The following is an 18,879-nucleotide window of genomic DNA, read 5'->3' as shown; positions in this document are numbered from 1 at the left end:
TTATCCTTTATTAAGAAAGAAAATGTTTTTTCTGAGGCATAAAATGCCTTTAAACATCGAATGACTACATTCGTAAATATTTTAATGTTTATTTCGAACGCGTTCTGTCGACCTTGTACAAAGAAATTTTGATTAATTTTTAAATTTCTTGTATAAGTATATTAAGAAAAAGATTACCCTTAAGGTTTAGATTTATATATCTATCCATTTAAGTACAAATAATAACATAAAGAAACATTTCTTTGACGCAATTCCCACTTTGCAATGGCCAAGTGTATTTTTTATTTGAGAAATAATATCGGTCTCATGGGTGTTTATCGGCACCAGTTTGGAGATTTTTTGAGGAGCATTATTTATTTGCATCAAAACGAAAAAAAACTGATGTTAAATAGCCGATAAACCCCACTGAGACCGATATTATTCCGATTCTAACAAGACAAAATAAGGGAAATTAAAATCACTAATCTTTTGTTTTTTCAAGCGGAGATTATTTCCTGTGGCGTTCTTGTATGTGAGATGTTATTTTTTGCATCATATGAAAGGAAAACATTTAAGAACGGAAAATGCGAGTATCAATAAAAATGCGTTGTTATTATTATTGCGCCAACCGTTATATCGGAGGGAGAAAATGCCGTTATATCGGAGGGAGAAAATGAAACTGGCACACATTCTTTTAGCCCGTAACCAGTGTGTATCGTCAGTTAACACCCTCTTTTCTTCTTTGTGTGTAGTGACAAAATCACTAGACATGTTAAAATAATTAAAAATAATAATTCGATCAATAGTTTGGTTTTGTCTGGATCCGACTGTCTCCTTTAGAAATTGAGGAGGGAATTGGGTATGGAAGTCATACACAAACAAATTTAAAGTAAAAATACCTTGAAGTATTCTGTAAAAAAACATTTATTTTGGTTATTTGATGCAGAAAACATATTGCAGCAAGAAACACACATATTGTACTTTTCATAGAGTGATGATCATCCATACTTGTAAGTTACATTTGAAAGAAAATCATTCATGAGTAGTAGTATGCTATCATATTAAGATTGAACAGTTATGCAACTTGGCACACCTATACTCTGTAATAAAAAGTTTTATTATATGATTGAGTATAAAAATCTAAATAAACTAAAATAGTGAAACAGATAAGAGAAGCTTTCTTGTATATACCTCTTTGATTTTTGAGAAATACATATTTTAGTTCGCGTAGATTTATTCTGTTTCCCGGAACATTCAAGAACTTTCCCACAACATAGGAATATCGCACACACGAGAAGATAAAACATTACAGTTAAAACTATCTTTAATTGATTAATACAAAGATGTAACTAACAAATATCAAAACATAATAAATGAATATTTTCTAGTAACGGATCTGTTCCTTTATGTTGGTTAAATAATAGCATTTGTATGTTTTTGTTAAAAATTGTCCACATCTTGAAAGTTGTATATATTTCTATAACAATCAATCCATCGTTTGCGGTCCACTTTCAACCGACATTAAATGGAGCACACCACCATGCGCCTGCTTGTTTCTTCTCATCGGAAAGATACTTGACCAATGCTTCAAGTTCTGTATATGATTCAACATAGAAGAGATGCTCGTTGATAGGCGCAGATACATAGGCAGTCAGTTCGTCTTTGCCACGCTCTGTGAAACCACCAATCATAAGTCCGTACACGTCAGCTACCTTACGAAGCTCCTCGACAGCTTGCAATGTTTGCTGGCGATTGTTAGATTGGCCATCGGTGAATATCAACACTTCAGGCTTCACTTCGGATGAATTTCTGTAACCTTAAAAACAAATGCAACATTGCAACCCTCCCATTTTTTGAAGTTTCTTCGTTGACATATTTTATTACGTATAATTTTTAAATTTCCTTATCTTTTAATTAAACCAAAAGTATCATTTCTGCTTAATTTGAAGCAATTAGTTATGAAGTGGGAGAAATCTCAAAGTAGGAATAAATGTATGAAAAAGGTACGCCTTAATCTGAATACAACGAATATATGATGAATCTTATTTAAAAAAAAACAAGCCTTAAAAGAAAAAAAAAAACAATCAGATGTTGATTATGAATACTCACCTTTAGAAGATTGGAACATCCCAAGTGCTTGTATGAAGGCTTCTGCAGTATTTGTTCCACCACCATAATACCTAGCCTTTGTAATCGCTCCTTGAATATCCTCGGTGGTTGCATAGTCATCAAAGTCGAAATTTTGATAAACAGTTGAAGAAAATGTGAGCATAGCAGCTTGATTGTACTGATACTGTCCATTCATCTTATTAAATGGATTTTCTGGGCAAAGCAAACCTATCAATGTGCTTATCTCCTTGTTGGCCTTCTGAAAATTAGTCTGCCCTATACTACCAGAGCTGTCCATGATGAGAAGTAGGTCCCGGACACTTCCTTGAGCGGTCTGTCGTCGCACAAGTGCATGTAGCCATTCACCAGGGTATGGGTTAGACCTTGTTCGTATAAAATACTGTTCAACATTTTTTGCAGTCTCAATAACTGTAGGTGTTTTATCTAAATGAATATAGAATAGTTCTTTGTATCACCACAAGGGAATGGACAAATTATTGATTTGGATAGATGTTAGTTAAATAAACACACTTCACGTTAATAAGTGGAATGTGAAAAGGTGATCTTGTTAAATAACAAATGTAGACAGAAACAACATTTTTTTCTGAAACAAACAATATTTTTTTATTTATTATTGTACATTCACAAAGATCCTGATCAATACAGATTCTTTGATTTTGATGTTGATAAATGTCGTTTGAATTAATATCATTAATATAACTTGTCTCTCTCTCTCGCATCTTACCTATGTATCTGTTTTCGATAAGGTTTGGACACTGGTTCCCTGTTCCCATGGGATTTTGTGTCACATTTCTGGTTCTAAGCTGTTGTCCGAATCCAAAATTTCCTCCCCATTCAGACCATTCTGAAACTTTGCAGTCTGCTTTTATTTCTGTGGAAAATGTGTGCAAAAAGATATTATGCAAAGTTTGTCTTTGAAAAATAAAAACATGATTTATTTAATGAAAGATAAAAGCAATTTAGAAAACAAATCTATGGTAAAACAACACAAAACCACTTTATAGAGCACACCGATTGTCTCGTAAAATATGTTTGAAACAATATAATTATTTGAATAATAACGTTTTTCTAAAAGATTTAAAAGATTAAACACTTTAACCTCTTGTTTCACAAAGTGGTGGGCACAATGAGACACCTCCAGGTGGCAGCCATATTATTTTTCTTGATCTTGATTCCGTATATTGTCCCGAAAGACTCCACTCTGTCCATGTCGTAACATGACAGTCATTTCTAAACATGGATGAATTTACAATCCAAACATTTAACAAAAGGATAACAGCTTTATATCCAAATAAACTCATTTTTAAGTCTCAAAAGTTGTTTTCTAACAGAAAAGCTTTATATTTAATATTTCAAAAACTTGTTCCACGAATATTTAAAGCTGATGATTGATGGCTTCCACAGGTTACAAAGTTGAAGTTACAAACCAATAGAATTTAAATACATGTGTACGTGTTATGCCATTTAAGAATGTTTCATGATTTTATAAACAGGAAAAAAATGTTTGTGTTACATTAGCTCTGACTAAAGGTTGAATAAAATAAAAAATAAAAAGAATCCACAGATTTTATCGTGTACAGGTTTCAAATGAAATATCAACACATCCGTGTTTGTCATAAGTTTTGTCACGTAGTTTTCTTTTAAATGTACATACAAGTTTAACCTTCCTTTTGATAGCATTACAAGTACTTTGTTTCACTCTGAATATAGATTTACAGAATTTCAGGTGTACTCGTTCAATGTCCTTTGATTTTGAAAATACGTTGAGTTCAAAACGGTGCATACATTTCACAGGTACACGATGTGACTACAAGAGACATGGGATGCCAGTTGTAGACACGCTATAACTTACAGCCATGATAATTGTAGCATTGTAAATAAAACAAGATAGAAATAAGATTTTAATCAAGCAGAGTAATTACACTATTAGTGATATGAGTAGTGTATGTCCATCTCGAGTTATTACATTATTAACGGCATCTTTATTTGTCAAAAAGGGGTGTGTGATTCATTAAAAACACTTGCTAGGATTTCACTATCGCGTTCATAAAAGACGAACACGATTGAAGTTTCACATAATCTCACTTTGATGTTAATAATGAAATATATTCAAAAGTTTTGATAATGGCTGTCGAGAGTGTAAGGGCAGGATAATTACCTCGTTTGTCTTTTCTTTTATGTCAATTCTTAGGAAAGGTCAGAATTACTCACCCTTTTCTGAGTTAACATGGCCACACAAAAAATGTGAACTGCTTCGGTATAATTCAATATTCAGTACACATATTTCCCCAGAAAATGTTCACGAAAATGTTCAGAAAGAAAACGATATCAATTTTTTTTTTTAAACGAAACGATTTTCGAAATCTTATAGATGAAGTAATGATGTGTTCGACGAGTTATAACACTTAGCAATACTAGCTGCAGTATCTAATTTGAAAACATGACAAAAATCATGATAAAGTTTGCATATGATTCATAAATATGTAATAGAAAATATAATTTTAAACAGAAACATTCCGATTTTGAAATGGTACAGTGCTAAAATTTGTGGAATCTGCGTAAAATTTGTATTCTTTTGTTCACATAGCTTCAATATATGTCTGCTATAGTTTTACTATCCTCCATAGTACAAAATCTTTTTACAATACAATTCACTTTAAAAGGAAAAAAATGTACAAATATAATTGGTTAGAAAAAAAGTCAATGTTTATTCAAACATACCAATAGCATAAACAAAAGAACTCTTAAAATACGTGCAATGGCCAAAACAATTTGTTTTGTTCAAATATAGACATTTTAAATTCCATGCTACCTGTAAACATGATGTTTGTACCCCCTCGCCTCCATAATAAGGAAGAAAAACAATTTGTTTATTTCCTCACAGTCACGTTTGATATGCCGACTTCCTCGTTATTTTTTTATGTTTATGTTTGGGCATACTTATTGACAAAAAAACATAATGTTTTAAACCCGCATCTAAGCCGTGTCATAATGTTGAAACAGGTATATTATAAAGAAAATAAAAAAATATATATTAAATCATAGAAAAAAAGTAAAGGTAGAAAAGGTCGAGCGAATAAATAAACAAATACAACATTTCTTAAATAATGAAGGACCATACCGGTATATAATATACTTACATGCTAATATGATTGTTTGAATGAATGAATGAATGAATGAATGAATGAATGAATGAATAAATAAATAAATGAATGAATAATGAATGAATGAATGAATGAATGAATGAATGAATGAATGAATGAATGAATGAATGAATGAATAAATAAATAAATAAATAAATAAATGAATGAATGAATGAATGAATGAATGAATGAATGAATGAATGAATGAATGAATGAATGAATGAATGAATGAACAATGGTCAAATTAAGACAAAAAAGACAAAATGTGAAATAGAAAAGCAGACAAGAAGTAAACGTTCATCTGTTTTGGGTGAGTAAGTGCCAAGATGCTGTTATAGGAACCTTACGAGGACATGAAAGAGAACACGATTATTTCAGACGCTTTTACCAGTGTTTCTGATGATCTTACTGATGTCACAGATGAATTTCAATTCGAATGCATATACTGCAAATTGACATATGACTTACAAGACAAATGAATGTAGGTGAATTTTGAATTTTTCGCACATAAGCAATACTTGCGAAAGTACGATACGAAGATGCGAAGACACGATGACGAAAACACAAAAACTCGACAAATTCAAGTCGATAAATACTGTGTTTTATTTAGTTCCGTCCATTGTTTTCTCGTTTGGCGCACACGCATTCTTTTACTTGGGGACCATACGCCGCTTTTCATGGAATGACACTACTGTGTCACTTTGAAGGTTCCATGATAACCGCGGTATGAGCACATCTGCGGATGTTTCTAAATTCAAAATTCACCATTTTAGTGTTTAAATATTGAATTCTGCTTAAGCTGGTGTTAGGGGACGTTGACGGTAACTTGCAATTTCCATTACCGTTTATGAACAGGCTCAATAAAATTTTACAATTTTGCCGTGTTGGGCTTTCTTTAGGGATTCTGTTTTTCACTATTTCATAGGGTCCCATTAGGACCATTGTGACAAACATATTTTGCCTTATTATTAACCATGCGCACTGAATGACAATCTATATAAAGGTAGAAATAAAGATGTCAACGGTAGTTAGAAACAGCTAACGTTTAAGATTAGCAAAACCGAACAATGTACTAACCGTCTACTAACATCATGATCAAGACAGTGTAAGGTCATATAGCGAATTTCCAGCTTTACTGGAGGAGAAAGATCTCAGGTCCCTCCGTGCATTATTTCAGACAAAATGAGTAGAACAAGCAAGCTGGATAGTTTTTCTTATATGAAAGAAAACAGGAACACATACCTACAACGGTGAGAGGTTTGAAATCAGAAACCTTAACCACTCAGCCTCATACGCCCTGCATCAGTTTCATACATCTAGAAAAAAAACAACAGTAAAATAAAACTGATTACAATAAATTGTACATTAAGGCCTGTTATCGACTTATTTTCAAAATTTCTCCTCCGCAAGAGCTCTCTGAATCAGGGAATAACCCCAATGTTGTAGCGTATTGTGAATCAGGGAATAACCCTAATGTTGAAGCGTATTGTGAATCAGGGAATAACCCCAATGCTGTAGCGTATTGTGAATCAGGGAATAACCCCAATGCTGTAGCGTATTGTGAATCAGGGAATAACCCCAATGTTGTAGCATATTGTGAATCAGGGAATAACCCCAATGCTGTAGCGTATTGTGAATCAGGGAATAACCCCAATGCTGTAGCGTACGTATTGTGAATCAGGGAATAACCCCAATGTTGTAGCGTATTATGAATCAGGGAATAACCCCAATGCTGTAGCGTATTGTGAATCAGGGAATAACCCCAATGCTGTAGCGTATTGTGAATCAGGGAATAACCTCAATGTTGTAGCGTATTGTGAATCAGGGAATAACCCCAATGTTGTAGCGTATTGTGAATCAGGGAATAACCCCAATGCTGTAGCGTATTGTGAATCAGGGAATAACCCCAATGCTGTAGCGTATTGTGAATCAGGGAATAACCCCAATGTTGTAGCGTATTGTGAATCAGGGAATAACCCCAATGCTGTAGCGTATTGTGAATTAGGGAATAACCTCAATGTTGTAGCGTATTGATTATTGCTGTTATATTTTTGTAAGCTCATAAATAATTAAATATGCATATTTCTAATAGTCATTTTGAAGTGATTTGATATACAATTCGGTTATGTCTCTCCAATGGCTACAAATTGAAATTTGTAATAGAACAAAACAATGTCGTCTTATGTTGTAAAAACGAAGTATTCTTATTGAGATATTTTCTAAAATCTGTATCATTTTAAACTCTGATATACATGAAGTGGACAAATAAACAAAACATGACATTGGATCTGTGAAGTAATCCAAGATTGGATGTTCGGTTCTTCTCTTTTTTTACTCTTTTTACTTAAATTTTTACGTGACAAAATTAACGTAAAGCAAACAAGGATGTTTTGATAATTTGCTTGCAAAAAGAGGTAACATCAGCAAAACAAAACATGAACCAGACCCTCCTATGGTGGGCGTTCGTTGCAAAAATTCCAGACATGTAAAGTGTTCCTTTTAAAAATTACTTTTGAAAATGCGAACTTGTATGCCTACCATTTTTTATTGTACCCGTGCATAGCGCATAAGATGTCTCTTCATTCAATCTTTTAATTGAAGGTTCCTGCCTTTATATAACAAGTTTACAACTGACTTAACATGGAAAACAAAAACTAATTTACAAGTTCGTATCTTCCAATGCGTGCAATACATATGCAAGTTTGCACACTTATAGATCTGAAATATACTATTGAAATGTAAAACTCTAATACAGAAAATAGAGTTTAAGAAAACGTGTTTCCAGTTGTAGAACTACAAGAGTACGTTTACACAGTACCATGTTTAAAATGTCAAAAGTAGATTAACAAAGTTAAACGATATTTTAGTCAAGCATAACGCCCCGCCCCTCTCAGAGTATTAACGAACCTTTATAAAACGGCGTCTCTCCCCTATTTCTAAATAAAACTGAATAAAAAAATAAACATGCCGCATTTTTCCTAACATATATGTGTTACATTCGTTACAAAAGTTTTGTAACTAGCTACATCACTTGAAAATTTCTGATTTTACCATTTATTTGATATAAAATGATGAATTTAACTTATAAACTAACTTATTATTCCTGAGAAACATCTTTATCTATGTTTTCCTGAGAAACGATTTGGAATTTTTTTAGAGGAAACAATGACCAACTTCCAAGAGAGTAATTTTATTCATAATCTAAAAACCACCCAATATTTGTGTTGGTATCATTGAAAAATGTATTAGCACAAATTTCATTTTCAACAAAAACTATGCAAGTATTTGAAAAAATAGGATTTTAAAGCGGCCACCGAAATTTCCTTTCCAAAATCAAGAAAGTACTTATCCGTAGCACATATGTGTAATCTTTAATAAGGTATTTTCTGTATAAATAAATACTTTTTAATATACTGGTTCAAAGCTTATGGTCTTAACTTTCATTCAATATTCATTTTCTATTTTAAAAATTGATTATTTGATAAAGTATCTAAAGGGAGCGACTTGATTTTCTTGCCGAATATATGAGTGTGGTTTTAAGAGAGAAAAAAATAAACAACGATAAAATTTTTAATACTTCTACGTAATTATTTTTTTTATTTTAAAGGCATCCCTAGAAAGTTCATGAAGGATTCTTTTACTTGAGTCTAAAATTATCAAAATTGATCAAGAAATAAACTAGGACTGTGTCCAAAGGACACGGATTCCCCCAGTGACAACATATTTATGGTATATAGTGAAAAAATTAACAAAGTCCATAATTCTGTTAAATTTGGTCGCAGCAAAAATTCCTTCCTTTACTTCCATCTACACATTAAGTTTGTTCATCCCTTGAAGTTTAGGCAAAATCTGCCATCCGGTTCAAGAGGAGTTGCGTTTTGAAACAAAAATTTTAATACATCTATTTAATTCATTTTTATTTCTGAGGCATTCATAGAAAGCTTATGGAGTAATCTTTCATTTGATACCAAAAAAATGACTTTTTTATAAAAAGTTAGAAGGGACGCCGTGTTTTACTTCATTTTATTGAGAAATAGGAGAGAGGCGTAAGATGTTTCCGTAATAGAAGTTCGTAAATACTCAGAGAGGGGCGGGGCGCCATACATGACTTAAAATCGTTTACCTTTGTGAATCTACTTTTGTCATTTTAAACATGGTACTGTGTAAACGTACTCTTGTAGTTCTACAACTGGAAACACGTTTTCTTAAACTCTATTTTCTGTATTCGAGTTTTACATTTCATTTGTATATTTCAGGTAAAGATAGATATCTGTAACTGTGAAAACATGCTTATAAATCATATGCAATGGAAGATACGAACTTGTAAATTTGTTGTTGTTTTCCATGTTAAGTCAGTTGTTAAGATTTACATGTAAACTTGTTATTTAAAGCGGATGCCTTCAATTAAGAGGTATATTATTTGCTGTGCAAGAATACAATCAAAAATGCTAGACATGAACCTTCGTATTTTCAAAAGTAGCTTTCAAAAGGAACACTTTACATGTCTGGAATTTTGGCAACGAACGCCCTCCATACGTCGTGTACTTTAACTGGTTCAGTTGGAAGCTGGCAAATGTGTCTCAAGCAAAATATTCTTCCTGTATACGGATATGGTAGACTTCAGATGGTATCGTACACGCATTTAGATTCTATTGGTTCGTTAACTTTATAAACTCACATCCTTTGCTATAAGAATTGGAAAACGTATCTATTAACATCATTTTATTAAATAAATACGAGCTCGTAGCATTGTTAATCAGTTATATACCAACATTCGAACTTTCGAAACATTAAAATGCGTATATTCGGATATCAAGCGATTGTCCTTTTTTTAAACGTTTGGTTTGTTAATTCATTTATGTTCAGAGATGATTGTCTTGTCACAACATGGACACAATGGAGTTCATCTGGACAATATACTGAATCTAGAACAAGAAGAATAATGCGGGTGCCATCTGGAGGTTCATCATTGTGTCCACCGCTTTCTGAAACAAGAGGTATAACTTTTTATTTTTAGTATTTTAGATGAATAACAAGTATAATGAAAACGACAATATTTTATACATAAAATTAAAAAAGATATGTTTAACATAAGTTTTAATAGATTCTTTAAGACATCTACATATTGCCCTACTGACTAACCTAATACACTGTAGATTTATTTGTATTTGAAAGTTAGCTGGTTTAATCATTTATAGAATGTATTACACCTCTCGTTTATTTAAAGTTAAGTATTATTTACATTTATTTATCAACAATTTTCAACAGAAACCGATGTAGACTGCCAAGTTTCACAATGGTCAGAATGGGGAGGAAATTTTGGATTCGGACAACAGATAAGAACCAGAAATGTAACACAGAATCCCATGGGAGCAGGGAACCAGTGTCCTGACCTTGTCGAGAACAGATACATAGGTAAGATGCGAAAAATCACAAGTTATATTAAACCATGAATATCATAATGTGCGGAAAAAAAAACAAGAATATTCTTGCAACATAGATTTTAATGCATGTATCTTTGAACTATAGTTCGTTTCAAGGAAAGAATTATTCATTAAGTTTACATCCGATATTTCGTCATGTATGGATGTAAAATATGTGTAATAAATCAAAGATATTTTTTTTAAAAGTCAATTGACAAACTTTACAGCCTTTTAAACAAATTTGGTGCTGGTCTTATTTAAAAGAGCCTGTTTCTGTTATTTTAGACACAAAGCCTACAGTTGTTGAAACTGCTAAAAATGTAGAGCAGTATTTCATTAGAGCGTTTTCAAGTAATTCACGTAAACGACGACAGACGAATCAAGGAAGTGTCCGGGACCTTCTGCTCATCATGGACAGCTCTGGAAGTATAGGGCAGAGTAATTTTCAGAAGGCCAACAAGGAGATAGGCACATTGATAGGTTTGCTTTGCCCAGAAAATCCATTTAATAAGGAGAATGGTCAGTATCAGTACAATCAAGCTGCTATGCTCCGCAAGAAAACTACATATATTTACGCTATTATCTACGTTACGTCTTACCGCGCTATTTGACGTCAACGTCACTTCTGACGTATGTTGTTATTGTTTATATATTACTGTTGAGATTTTGTACACATTAAATCGAGAGTCAATACAGATCGAACCTACACAACGCCTTTGTATTATTACTTCAAATATACGAAACCACTTTCACATTGGTGCCGTTTGTATAGCTATTGACTAATCATGAATCTACAGAAGCTTATTTCAACAAGAGAAGGTCATCGCAGAATTGTGCAGAGAAAATTAGCCGCAATTGATCAAAATGAGGAAATGTCGTCGCTAGAAATTTCTTCACTCATAGATTATCTGACAGAAAAAGCTACGATAATTAAAGGACTGAATGAAAAGATCATTAATCAGTGTGACGATATTGAAACAGAAATCGTGGAAAGTGAAGAATATTCATACGATTTGGATCTGAGGATTCAGAAGTTTAGCGAGACTTATCGGAAACAGACTCAAGACTTTACAAACAATAGTTCCGTTGATCAAGAAGATAACCCTATGGTACCGAGACATACGAGTTCGAGTACATTTACGCAACATAAACTCCCAAAACTCACCATACCTAATTTTGACGGAGATCTTACCAACTGGCAGACTTTCTGGGACTCTTATGAGTCATCTATTCATCTGAATTCTACGTTATCGGACGTTCAGAAATTCAATTACTTGCGATCTCTGGTTCAAGGTATAGCAGCACGGTGTATAGACGGGTTTCCTTTGACGAATGCGAACTATTTAAAGGCAGTGAGTCTACTAAGGGAGCGCTTCGGACAACCACAGAAGATAATTCATAGATACATGCAGTCCTTGCTTGAACTTCCAAGACCTAACAACAATGTAGTAAGTTTACAATGTTTTTATGATAAAATGGAAACTTTTATCAGAGGTTTAGAATCACTTGGGCAGTCACAGGAATCTTACGGTAGCTTATTAATACCAATAATCTTAGAGAAGTTACCAGGCATAATGAAGCAAAATATGGCACGTGAACATCGCAGTGTAAACTGGGAATTACAAGAGTTAAGGTCAGCTATCTGTAAAGAAATTTCTTTCATGGAAGCAGGTATTTCTACTAGTGATATTATCAACCGTGAACCTGATGTTCATATTCCCACAGCGTCATTCTTTACTGGAACTAGACAAAGTACAAATGAACGTAAAAATGAACGTAAGAAAGACGTCTATTCCCGGAAAACTTTCAAGAAAGTTTGTCCTTTTTGTAATGATGAACATTCCCCAAACGAGTGCAGAAAGGTTACATCTTATGAATCGCGTATAGACATTGTAAAAAGAGAACATTTGTGTTTTAACTGTTTACGGAAACATCAAGTATCGGCATGTCGTTCCACAAATAGATGTCGTCACTGTCAGCGCAAACATCATTCAAGTATCTGTGACAAATCTGCCAAGCAATCAAACTCAAAGCTCAATCCCAATGCCGCAAGTTTCACCATACCAGCTACTTCCGGTGTTTCAAATCAACCCGAAGCTGCAATTCTACACTCTACCACTCAGCTAAGACATGACGTTCTTCTGAAGACAGCCGTTGCACAGATATGTTTTAACAGCGTTTCATTGGAAACAAATATTCTTTTTGATGAGGGAGCTCAGCGTTCTTTTATCACTGAAGAATTAGCGGAGAAACTAAAAATTGAGCAGACCGGAAATGAAGTCGTTCATTTAGCATCGTTTGGTGATACTAGCCAAAGAGTACGACACATGAGGAAATGTTGTATACAACTTATTACAGACGACAATGAGAAAATATGCATTGATGTTTTGATTGTTCCAAAGATAGCCGTACCGCTGCGAAATATTAATCAGAATATATTAGCCCTCCCATACTTGCATGGTTTTAAAGCTAGCTCATCCAGTTACAAATGACAGAGATTTTGAGATATCGTTACTGATTGGAGCAGATTCATATTGGAAAATTGTTCAAGATAAGGTAGTCCGAGGGAATGGTCCAACAGCGGTGCAGTCGAGACTTGGATATCTTTTATCCGGTCCACTTCCGGTTTCCAACTTTCCAGCGTCAATACAACACCAACTTCCGGTTTCTACACTTACAGCGTCCACATCCCAACAGCCTCCAGTTCCCGCACAAGAAACGTCCACCCATTTGTTTGAATTCTAACGTCCTCCCCAGATTCCTTTGATATTGAGAGATTTTGGAAGCTTGAGTCTCTTGGTATATCTCAAGAAGAAGAGAACCCTGAGGCTACATACCTAGAAAACTACCAGCGTGATTCAATCACCTACAATAACGGACGTTACACAGCCAAACTGCCTTGGAAAGAAGATCACGCTATCTTACCAACGAATTATGACATCACCAAGAAACGCACTGAAAACGTAATCAGACGTTTACGTCAAGATCCTAGTAGTCTACAAACGTATGGAGAAATAATCAATGATCAAGAAAAGAGAGGTTTTATTGAGAAGGTAGACGAAGGTATCACACCCCAACACAAGATACATTACATTCCCCACCACGGCGTCAAGAAAGACTCAGTCACAACACCGATACGCATCGTATATGATTGTAGTTGTCATCAGTCACGTAACCAACCAAGCTTAAATGACTGTTTGAATTCTACGCCACCAGAGCTAAACGATCTCACTCAAATTCTTATCCGTTTTCGGTTACAAAGATATGCTGTTACTACCGACATAGAGAAGGCTTTTCTACAAATACAGCTTGCAGAAGAAGACAGAGATTTTACAAGATTTCTTTGGTTAAGTGACCCCAAAAATCCCGACAGTACTTTGATCACCTACAGGTTTAAAGCAGTTCTGTTTGGTGCAGCAACATGTTCCCCGTTCATTCTTAATGCAACGATCTTAAAACATCTAGCAAGTAACAGTGATGTATGGGTCAGTAGTATTTTAAGAAGAGATTTGTACGTGGACAACGTTTTGTCAAGCTTTGAAGATGAAAACCAGGCAGTTGCTTACTTCCATGATTCACGAAAGCTTATGTCGTCTGCAAATTTTAACTTACGCTCTTGGAATTCAAATAGCCAGAAACTACGAAATTTAGCCTTAAACTACGACGTACAAGATAGAGATAAAATCACAAAGATACTTGGAATGCGATGGAATACAGAGACAGATATGTTGACTTTCCAACAAACCTATATACCAGTCACAGATACTACAACGAAACGAGAAATCTTGCGACAGACGTCAAAAATGTTCGATCCTCTTGGTCTACTTAGTCCGGTTACGGTACGTGCTAAGATTATATTGCAACAAATTTGGGAAGAAAAGTTCGATTGGGATACTCCACTTCCAGCAAATATACAAAAGAGGTGGAAAAATCTTGCTGCAGATTTGACTACACTATCCACCACTCAATACAGACGTTGCTATTTTCCCGGAGCAGACGAGAAAATTAGACAAGCAGACGACCATTCACATACTACCTTACACGTGTTTGTAGATGCTAGCCAGTCATCATATGGAGCTGCAGCTTACCTTTCCAATGGTCAAAATTCATCACTAATTATGGCAAAGAATCGTGTGGCACCTCTTAAAAAACTTACGTTACCCCGACTAGAATTAATGGCAGCTGTAATAGGTGCTCGACTTTTAAGCCACATAAAGAAGACATTAAAACACACAAATTTCTATCTTTGGTCAGACAGTCAGATTGTTTTACATTGGTTAGAAACAGTTAAAACTTTACCCCGCTTCGTGAGGAACAGAGTCGAAGAAATACAAAAACTGGCCGGGGACCGGAAATGGAAATACTGTCCAACCAACTTTAACCCAGCAGATTTACTTACCCGTGGTATAACAGCGACCCAGTTTGTCAATAACAGCCTTTGGCAATATGGACCATCCTGGATCAACAATCAATTAAAATGGCCTACATGGAATCCAAAAGATGCAACAGTGCTCACAGCTTCCTTATATGACACTTCCGGTCATGAAACCAATACTTCCGGTCCAGACCCTAGCACTATCAGTACTGTTACCACAACTAGCGAGCAAGGCATTCATAGAGTTATTGATATTGACAGATTCGGTTCATACCAGAAACTATTACGTGTTACTGCATATGTGATGAGATTCATACAAAACAGCAAAAGTTCTAAAAAGAGACTCGAACCCCTGTCCCCCGATGAATTACTTCAAGCTGAGAAATTATGGCTAATAGACTGTCAGTCCAGTACTTATCCAGCAGAGATCAGCAACATGAGATCAAGTAAATCCCGCTCACAGCTTGTCAAACAACTTCGACTATTTTTAGATAACGATGGCGGAATCCGTTGCGGAGGTCGAATTCACAATGCCCCATTGGTCGAGAGTTCGAAATTCCCTTACCTGTTACCATCAAAACATAAGTTGACCCGTTTGATTGTACTTCATTACCATCAAAAAATACTACATGCTGGAGTAAATTCTACAATTACCTATATACGACAGAAGTTTTGGATACCTGCTATTCGTCAATGTGTAAAGACAATTCTTCGAAAATGTGTCACTTGTCGGAAAGTCGTTGGCCAAGCATACTCACCCCCAGATCCTCCTCCGTTACCCAGATATCGAGTAGAAGATACAGTGCCATTTACAGTGACAGGTGTAGACTTTACAGGCGCACTTTATGTCAGAACTAAAGACGGAATGGAATCAAAAGCATATATTTGTTTATTTACGTGTGCCTCCACTCGAGCGGTACACTTAGAACTCGTGCCAGATTTGACAGAAGACTCCTTTCTACAAGCATTTAGAAGATTCAGCAGCCGAAAATCTTTACCACATGTCATGATCTCTGATAATGCTTCAACATTTATGGCTGCATCCAACCATATAACACGTTTGTTCGAGTCCCGACATGTACATCACACACTTACCAGTCATGGTACCACATGGAAATTCATTCCTAAGCGTGCACCTTGGTATGGAGGATGGTGGGAAAGGTTGATTGGACTCACAAAGACAGCACTCAAGAAAACCCTAGGCCGTACCTACGTTACATACGACTCTTTGCAGACTGTCATAACCGAGATAGAAGCCGTTATGAATGACCGTCAGTTAACATATGTCTCGTCCGGCAATTGCCCAAAACCAGAACCATTGACCCCAGCCCATCTTTTATATGGTAGACGAATTACTACATTACCGTATCATGACACTGTTGATGAAACGGACCTAAGTTTGAGCCTTGGGAAACAACAGAACATTACACAACGTGCCAAAGTTCAGATTAAAATCATAGAAGACTTCCGTAAGAGATGGAGACATGATTACCTAACTGCTCTTCGTGAACAACATCGTACTTCCGGGAAAAATAAACAATCCATATCAGTTGGTGACGTAGTACAAGTTCACGATGACGTACCACGTGCACAATGGAAATTGGCGGTCGTTGAACAACTCGTGCACGGGAGAGATGGACTCGTTCGGTCGGCGAAAATTAGAACAGACAGTGGTGTTACCAATAGACCGATAGTGAAACTTTTTCCTTTGGAAGTTACAGAACTTTAACTATGAAATAATATTCATGCATAGTGACACTTCAAAAGACTGTATTAATAACGATAATAACCATAATATTTTTGACAAATGAATGCTTAGAGACGATACATACTTATTTAAATTACTCTTTGATATTGCTGATAAGTTATTTCTGAACATACTGCTTAAATATTCTTAAATCTTTGTGTAATAAGTGTTAAACATTTCGCGGCCCCCAGTATGTCCGCAAGAAAACTACATATATTTACGCTATTATCTACGTTACGTCTTACCGCGCTATTTGACGTCAACGTCACTTCTGACGTATGTTGTTATTGTTTATATATTACTGTTGAGATTTTGTACACATTAAATCGAGAGTCAATACAGATCGAACCTACACAACGCCTTTGTATTATTACTTCAAATATACGAAACCACTTCCACAATGCTCACATTTTCCTCGACAGTTGAGCAGAATTTCGACTTTAATGACCATGCAACCACCGAGGATATTCAAGGGGCGATTTCAAAAGCTATGTATAATGGTGGTGGAACAAACACTGCAGAAGCCTTCATGCAAGCCATTGAGATGTTTCAATCTTCTAAAGGTGAGTATTCATAAAAAATATTCAGCTTTTTTTTAATGTTGTGATTTTTGCGATATTTGTGTGAAAAGCTAAATAACATTGTTGCAAACATTTTGTCCTACTTCAAAGACTTTTTATTGCAACATTTTAAATAGTTTATCAATGCAAATGTTTTCAATTATTGACATGCATATAAATCGGCGGGGAAAAAACTCAACAAATGCATTGCAAAATCATTTTTACCGTTGGGATTATTATTGTACTGTATTTATTTCATTAAAGGTGCTAGAAAGTCATCCGAAGTGAAGCCTGAAGTGTTGATACTCACCGATGGCCAATCTAACAATCGCCATGAAACATTGAAAGCTGTCGAGGAGCTTCGTAAGGTAGCTGACGTTTACGGACTTATGACTGGTGGTTTCACAAAGCGTGGCAAAGACGAACTGACTGCCTATGTATCTGCGCCTATCAACGAGCATCTCTTCTATGTTGAATCGTATACAGAACTTGAAGCATTGGTCAGATTACTTTCCGATATGAAGAAAAACGAAGGCGAAAAATGGTGTGCTCCATTTAATGTCGGATGATTATTGGACACAAGCAATAGATATTTCCGATTCTTCTACGTATACACGACTCTTTTGTGACAAAAACGTTATAAGTGTTATGATTTAACCAACATTAACATAACTGTGCAATGAAAATGTCAGTCATTTCATTCATTTGTAATCTTTAAAATTTTACCAAAAATATTTTTGTTTTAACAATTTCCAATTTGAATAAACAAGCGCTTGAATATTCTACTGCTGCATGTGTTTCGATTTTTTTCTTGTTATTTCTCATTTGTGTGTTTTTCGAAATTCTAATGAAATAGGAAGGTTTATTATAAATTCTTATCAACCGTACACTGTAATATAACTTTGGATGATCTATGCTCTTTAAAGGGACTCCACTGAGGTTTTTTGAAATTTTGGGACTGAAAATATTTTTTCCAGATAAATGTACCATTTGATGTAGGTTTAGACAACTAATCTTAGTGCAAAATTTCGGATCATTCGCGCACTTCGTTTTTCTAGTATAATTATTCAAATTGTAAAAAAAATGACCCAAAATGAAAAGCGATTAAACGCTTTTCACTCAAATCGGGCTGAGGAAAGCATAAAAATACGATTTTCAATTTTTTTCAAAGTATATTTCTTAACCATCTTTGCATATATTTTTCTTTAAAGTGCCCCAACTCATTTATGTAAGACTTGCAAATGTTATGCTTTTAGGCTTTTAAACCTCAGTGGAGTCCCTTTAACAAGCAAATTTAAGCTAATTTACATATGTTTGTAAACGCTGTGTCTAACCTTATTTTAAAGTCCCTTTAACAAGCAAATTTAAGCTAATTTACATATGTTTGTAAACGCTGTGTCTAACTTTATTTTAAATAGGTTTTCTTTTCTTTCTTTTTTGAATTTGTTATTCTTAATCATCCAGTTAAAGTTTCTACAGATGAAATTACAAAAAAGAAGTATAATATTGTACTAGAAATAAG

The 18,879-nt window shown here is 34.7% G+C and overlaps 3 protein-coding genes and 1 long non-coding RNA gene across 4 annotated transcripts; 2 read left to right on the top strand and 2 right to left on the bottom strand.

The window, feature by feature from the left end:
* Positions 1–885: 885 nt before the first annotated feature.
* On the bottom strand, positions 886–3,576 carry LOC132754463 (collagen alpha-5(VI) chain-like). The gene is made up of 4 exons (XM_060745094.1): positions 3,209–3,576; positions 2,834–2,980; positions 2,089–2,532; positions 886–1,795 (listed from the first exon to the last, which is right to left on the bottom strand). Exons 1-4 carry the CDS (start codon positions 3,408–3,410, stop codon positions 1,491–1,493), a joined length of 1,098 nt encoding a protein of 365 aa, XP_060601077.1. The 5' UTR covers positions 3,411–3,576; the 3' UTR covers positions 886–1,490.
* A 2,135-nt stretch (positions 3,577–5,711) lies between these two features.
* On the top strand, positions 5,712–7,286 carry LOC132754396 (circumsporozoite protein-like). Its single transcript, XM_060745022.1, has 3 exons — positions 5,712–5,733; positions 6,699–6,884; positions 6,955–7,286. The coding sequence occupies exons 1-3, from the start codon at positions 5,712–5,714 to the stop codon at positions 7,284–7,286; spliced, it is 540 nt and encodes a 179-aa protein (XP_060601005.1).
* A 2,609-nt stretch (positions 7,287–9,895) lies between these two features.
* Positions 9,896–18,148, top strand: LOC132754446 (collagen alpha-3(VI) chain-like). Its single transcript, XM_060745077.1, has 5 exons — positions 9,896–10,249; positions 10,521–10,667; positions 10,961–11,226; positions 17,204–17,360; positions 17,622–18,148. The coding sequence occupies exons 1-5, from the start codon at positions 10,048–10,050 to the stop codon at positions 17,924–17,926; spliced, it is 1,077 nt and encodes a 358-aa protein (XP_060601060.1). The 5' UTR covers positions 9,896–10,047; the 3' UTR covers positions 17,927–18,148.
* A 138-nt stretch (positions 18,149–18,286) lies between these two features.
* On the bottom strand, positions 18,287–18,844 carry LOC132754455 (uncharacterized). Its single transcript, XR_009629083.1, has 2 exons — positions 18,762–18,844; positions 18,287–18,691 (listed from the first exon to the last, which is right to left on the bottom strand). It is a non-coding gene; the product is annotated as an uncharacterized LOC132754455 (long non-coding RNA).
* Between the last annotated feature and the right edge of the window lie 35 nt (positions 18,845–18,879).

Source organism: Ruditapes philippinarum, unplaced genomic scaffold (genome assembly GCF_026571515.1).
Source record: "Ruditapes philippinarum isolate M1 unplaced genomic scaffold, ASM2657151v2 ctg7946_1_1_1_1, whole genome shotgun sequence".
In the NCBI taxonomy this organism is placed as follows: Eukaryota; Metazoa; Mollusca; class Bivalvia; order Venerida; family Veneridae; genus Ruditapes; species Ruditapes philippinarum.
Note: the sequence above shows the minus strand (reverse complement) of the source record. Positions and strands in the feature narration are given on the sequence as shown.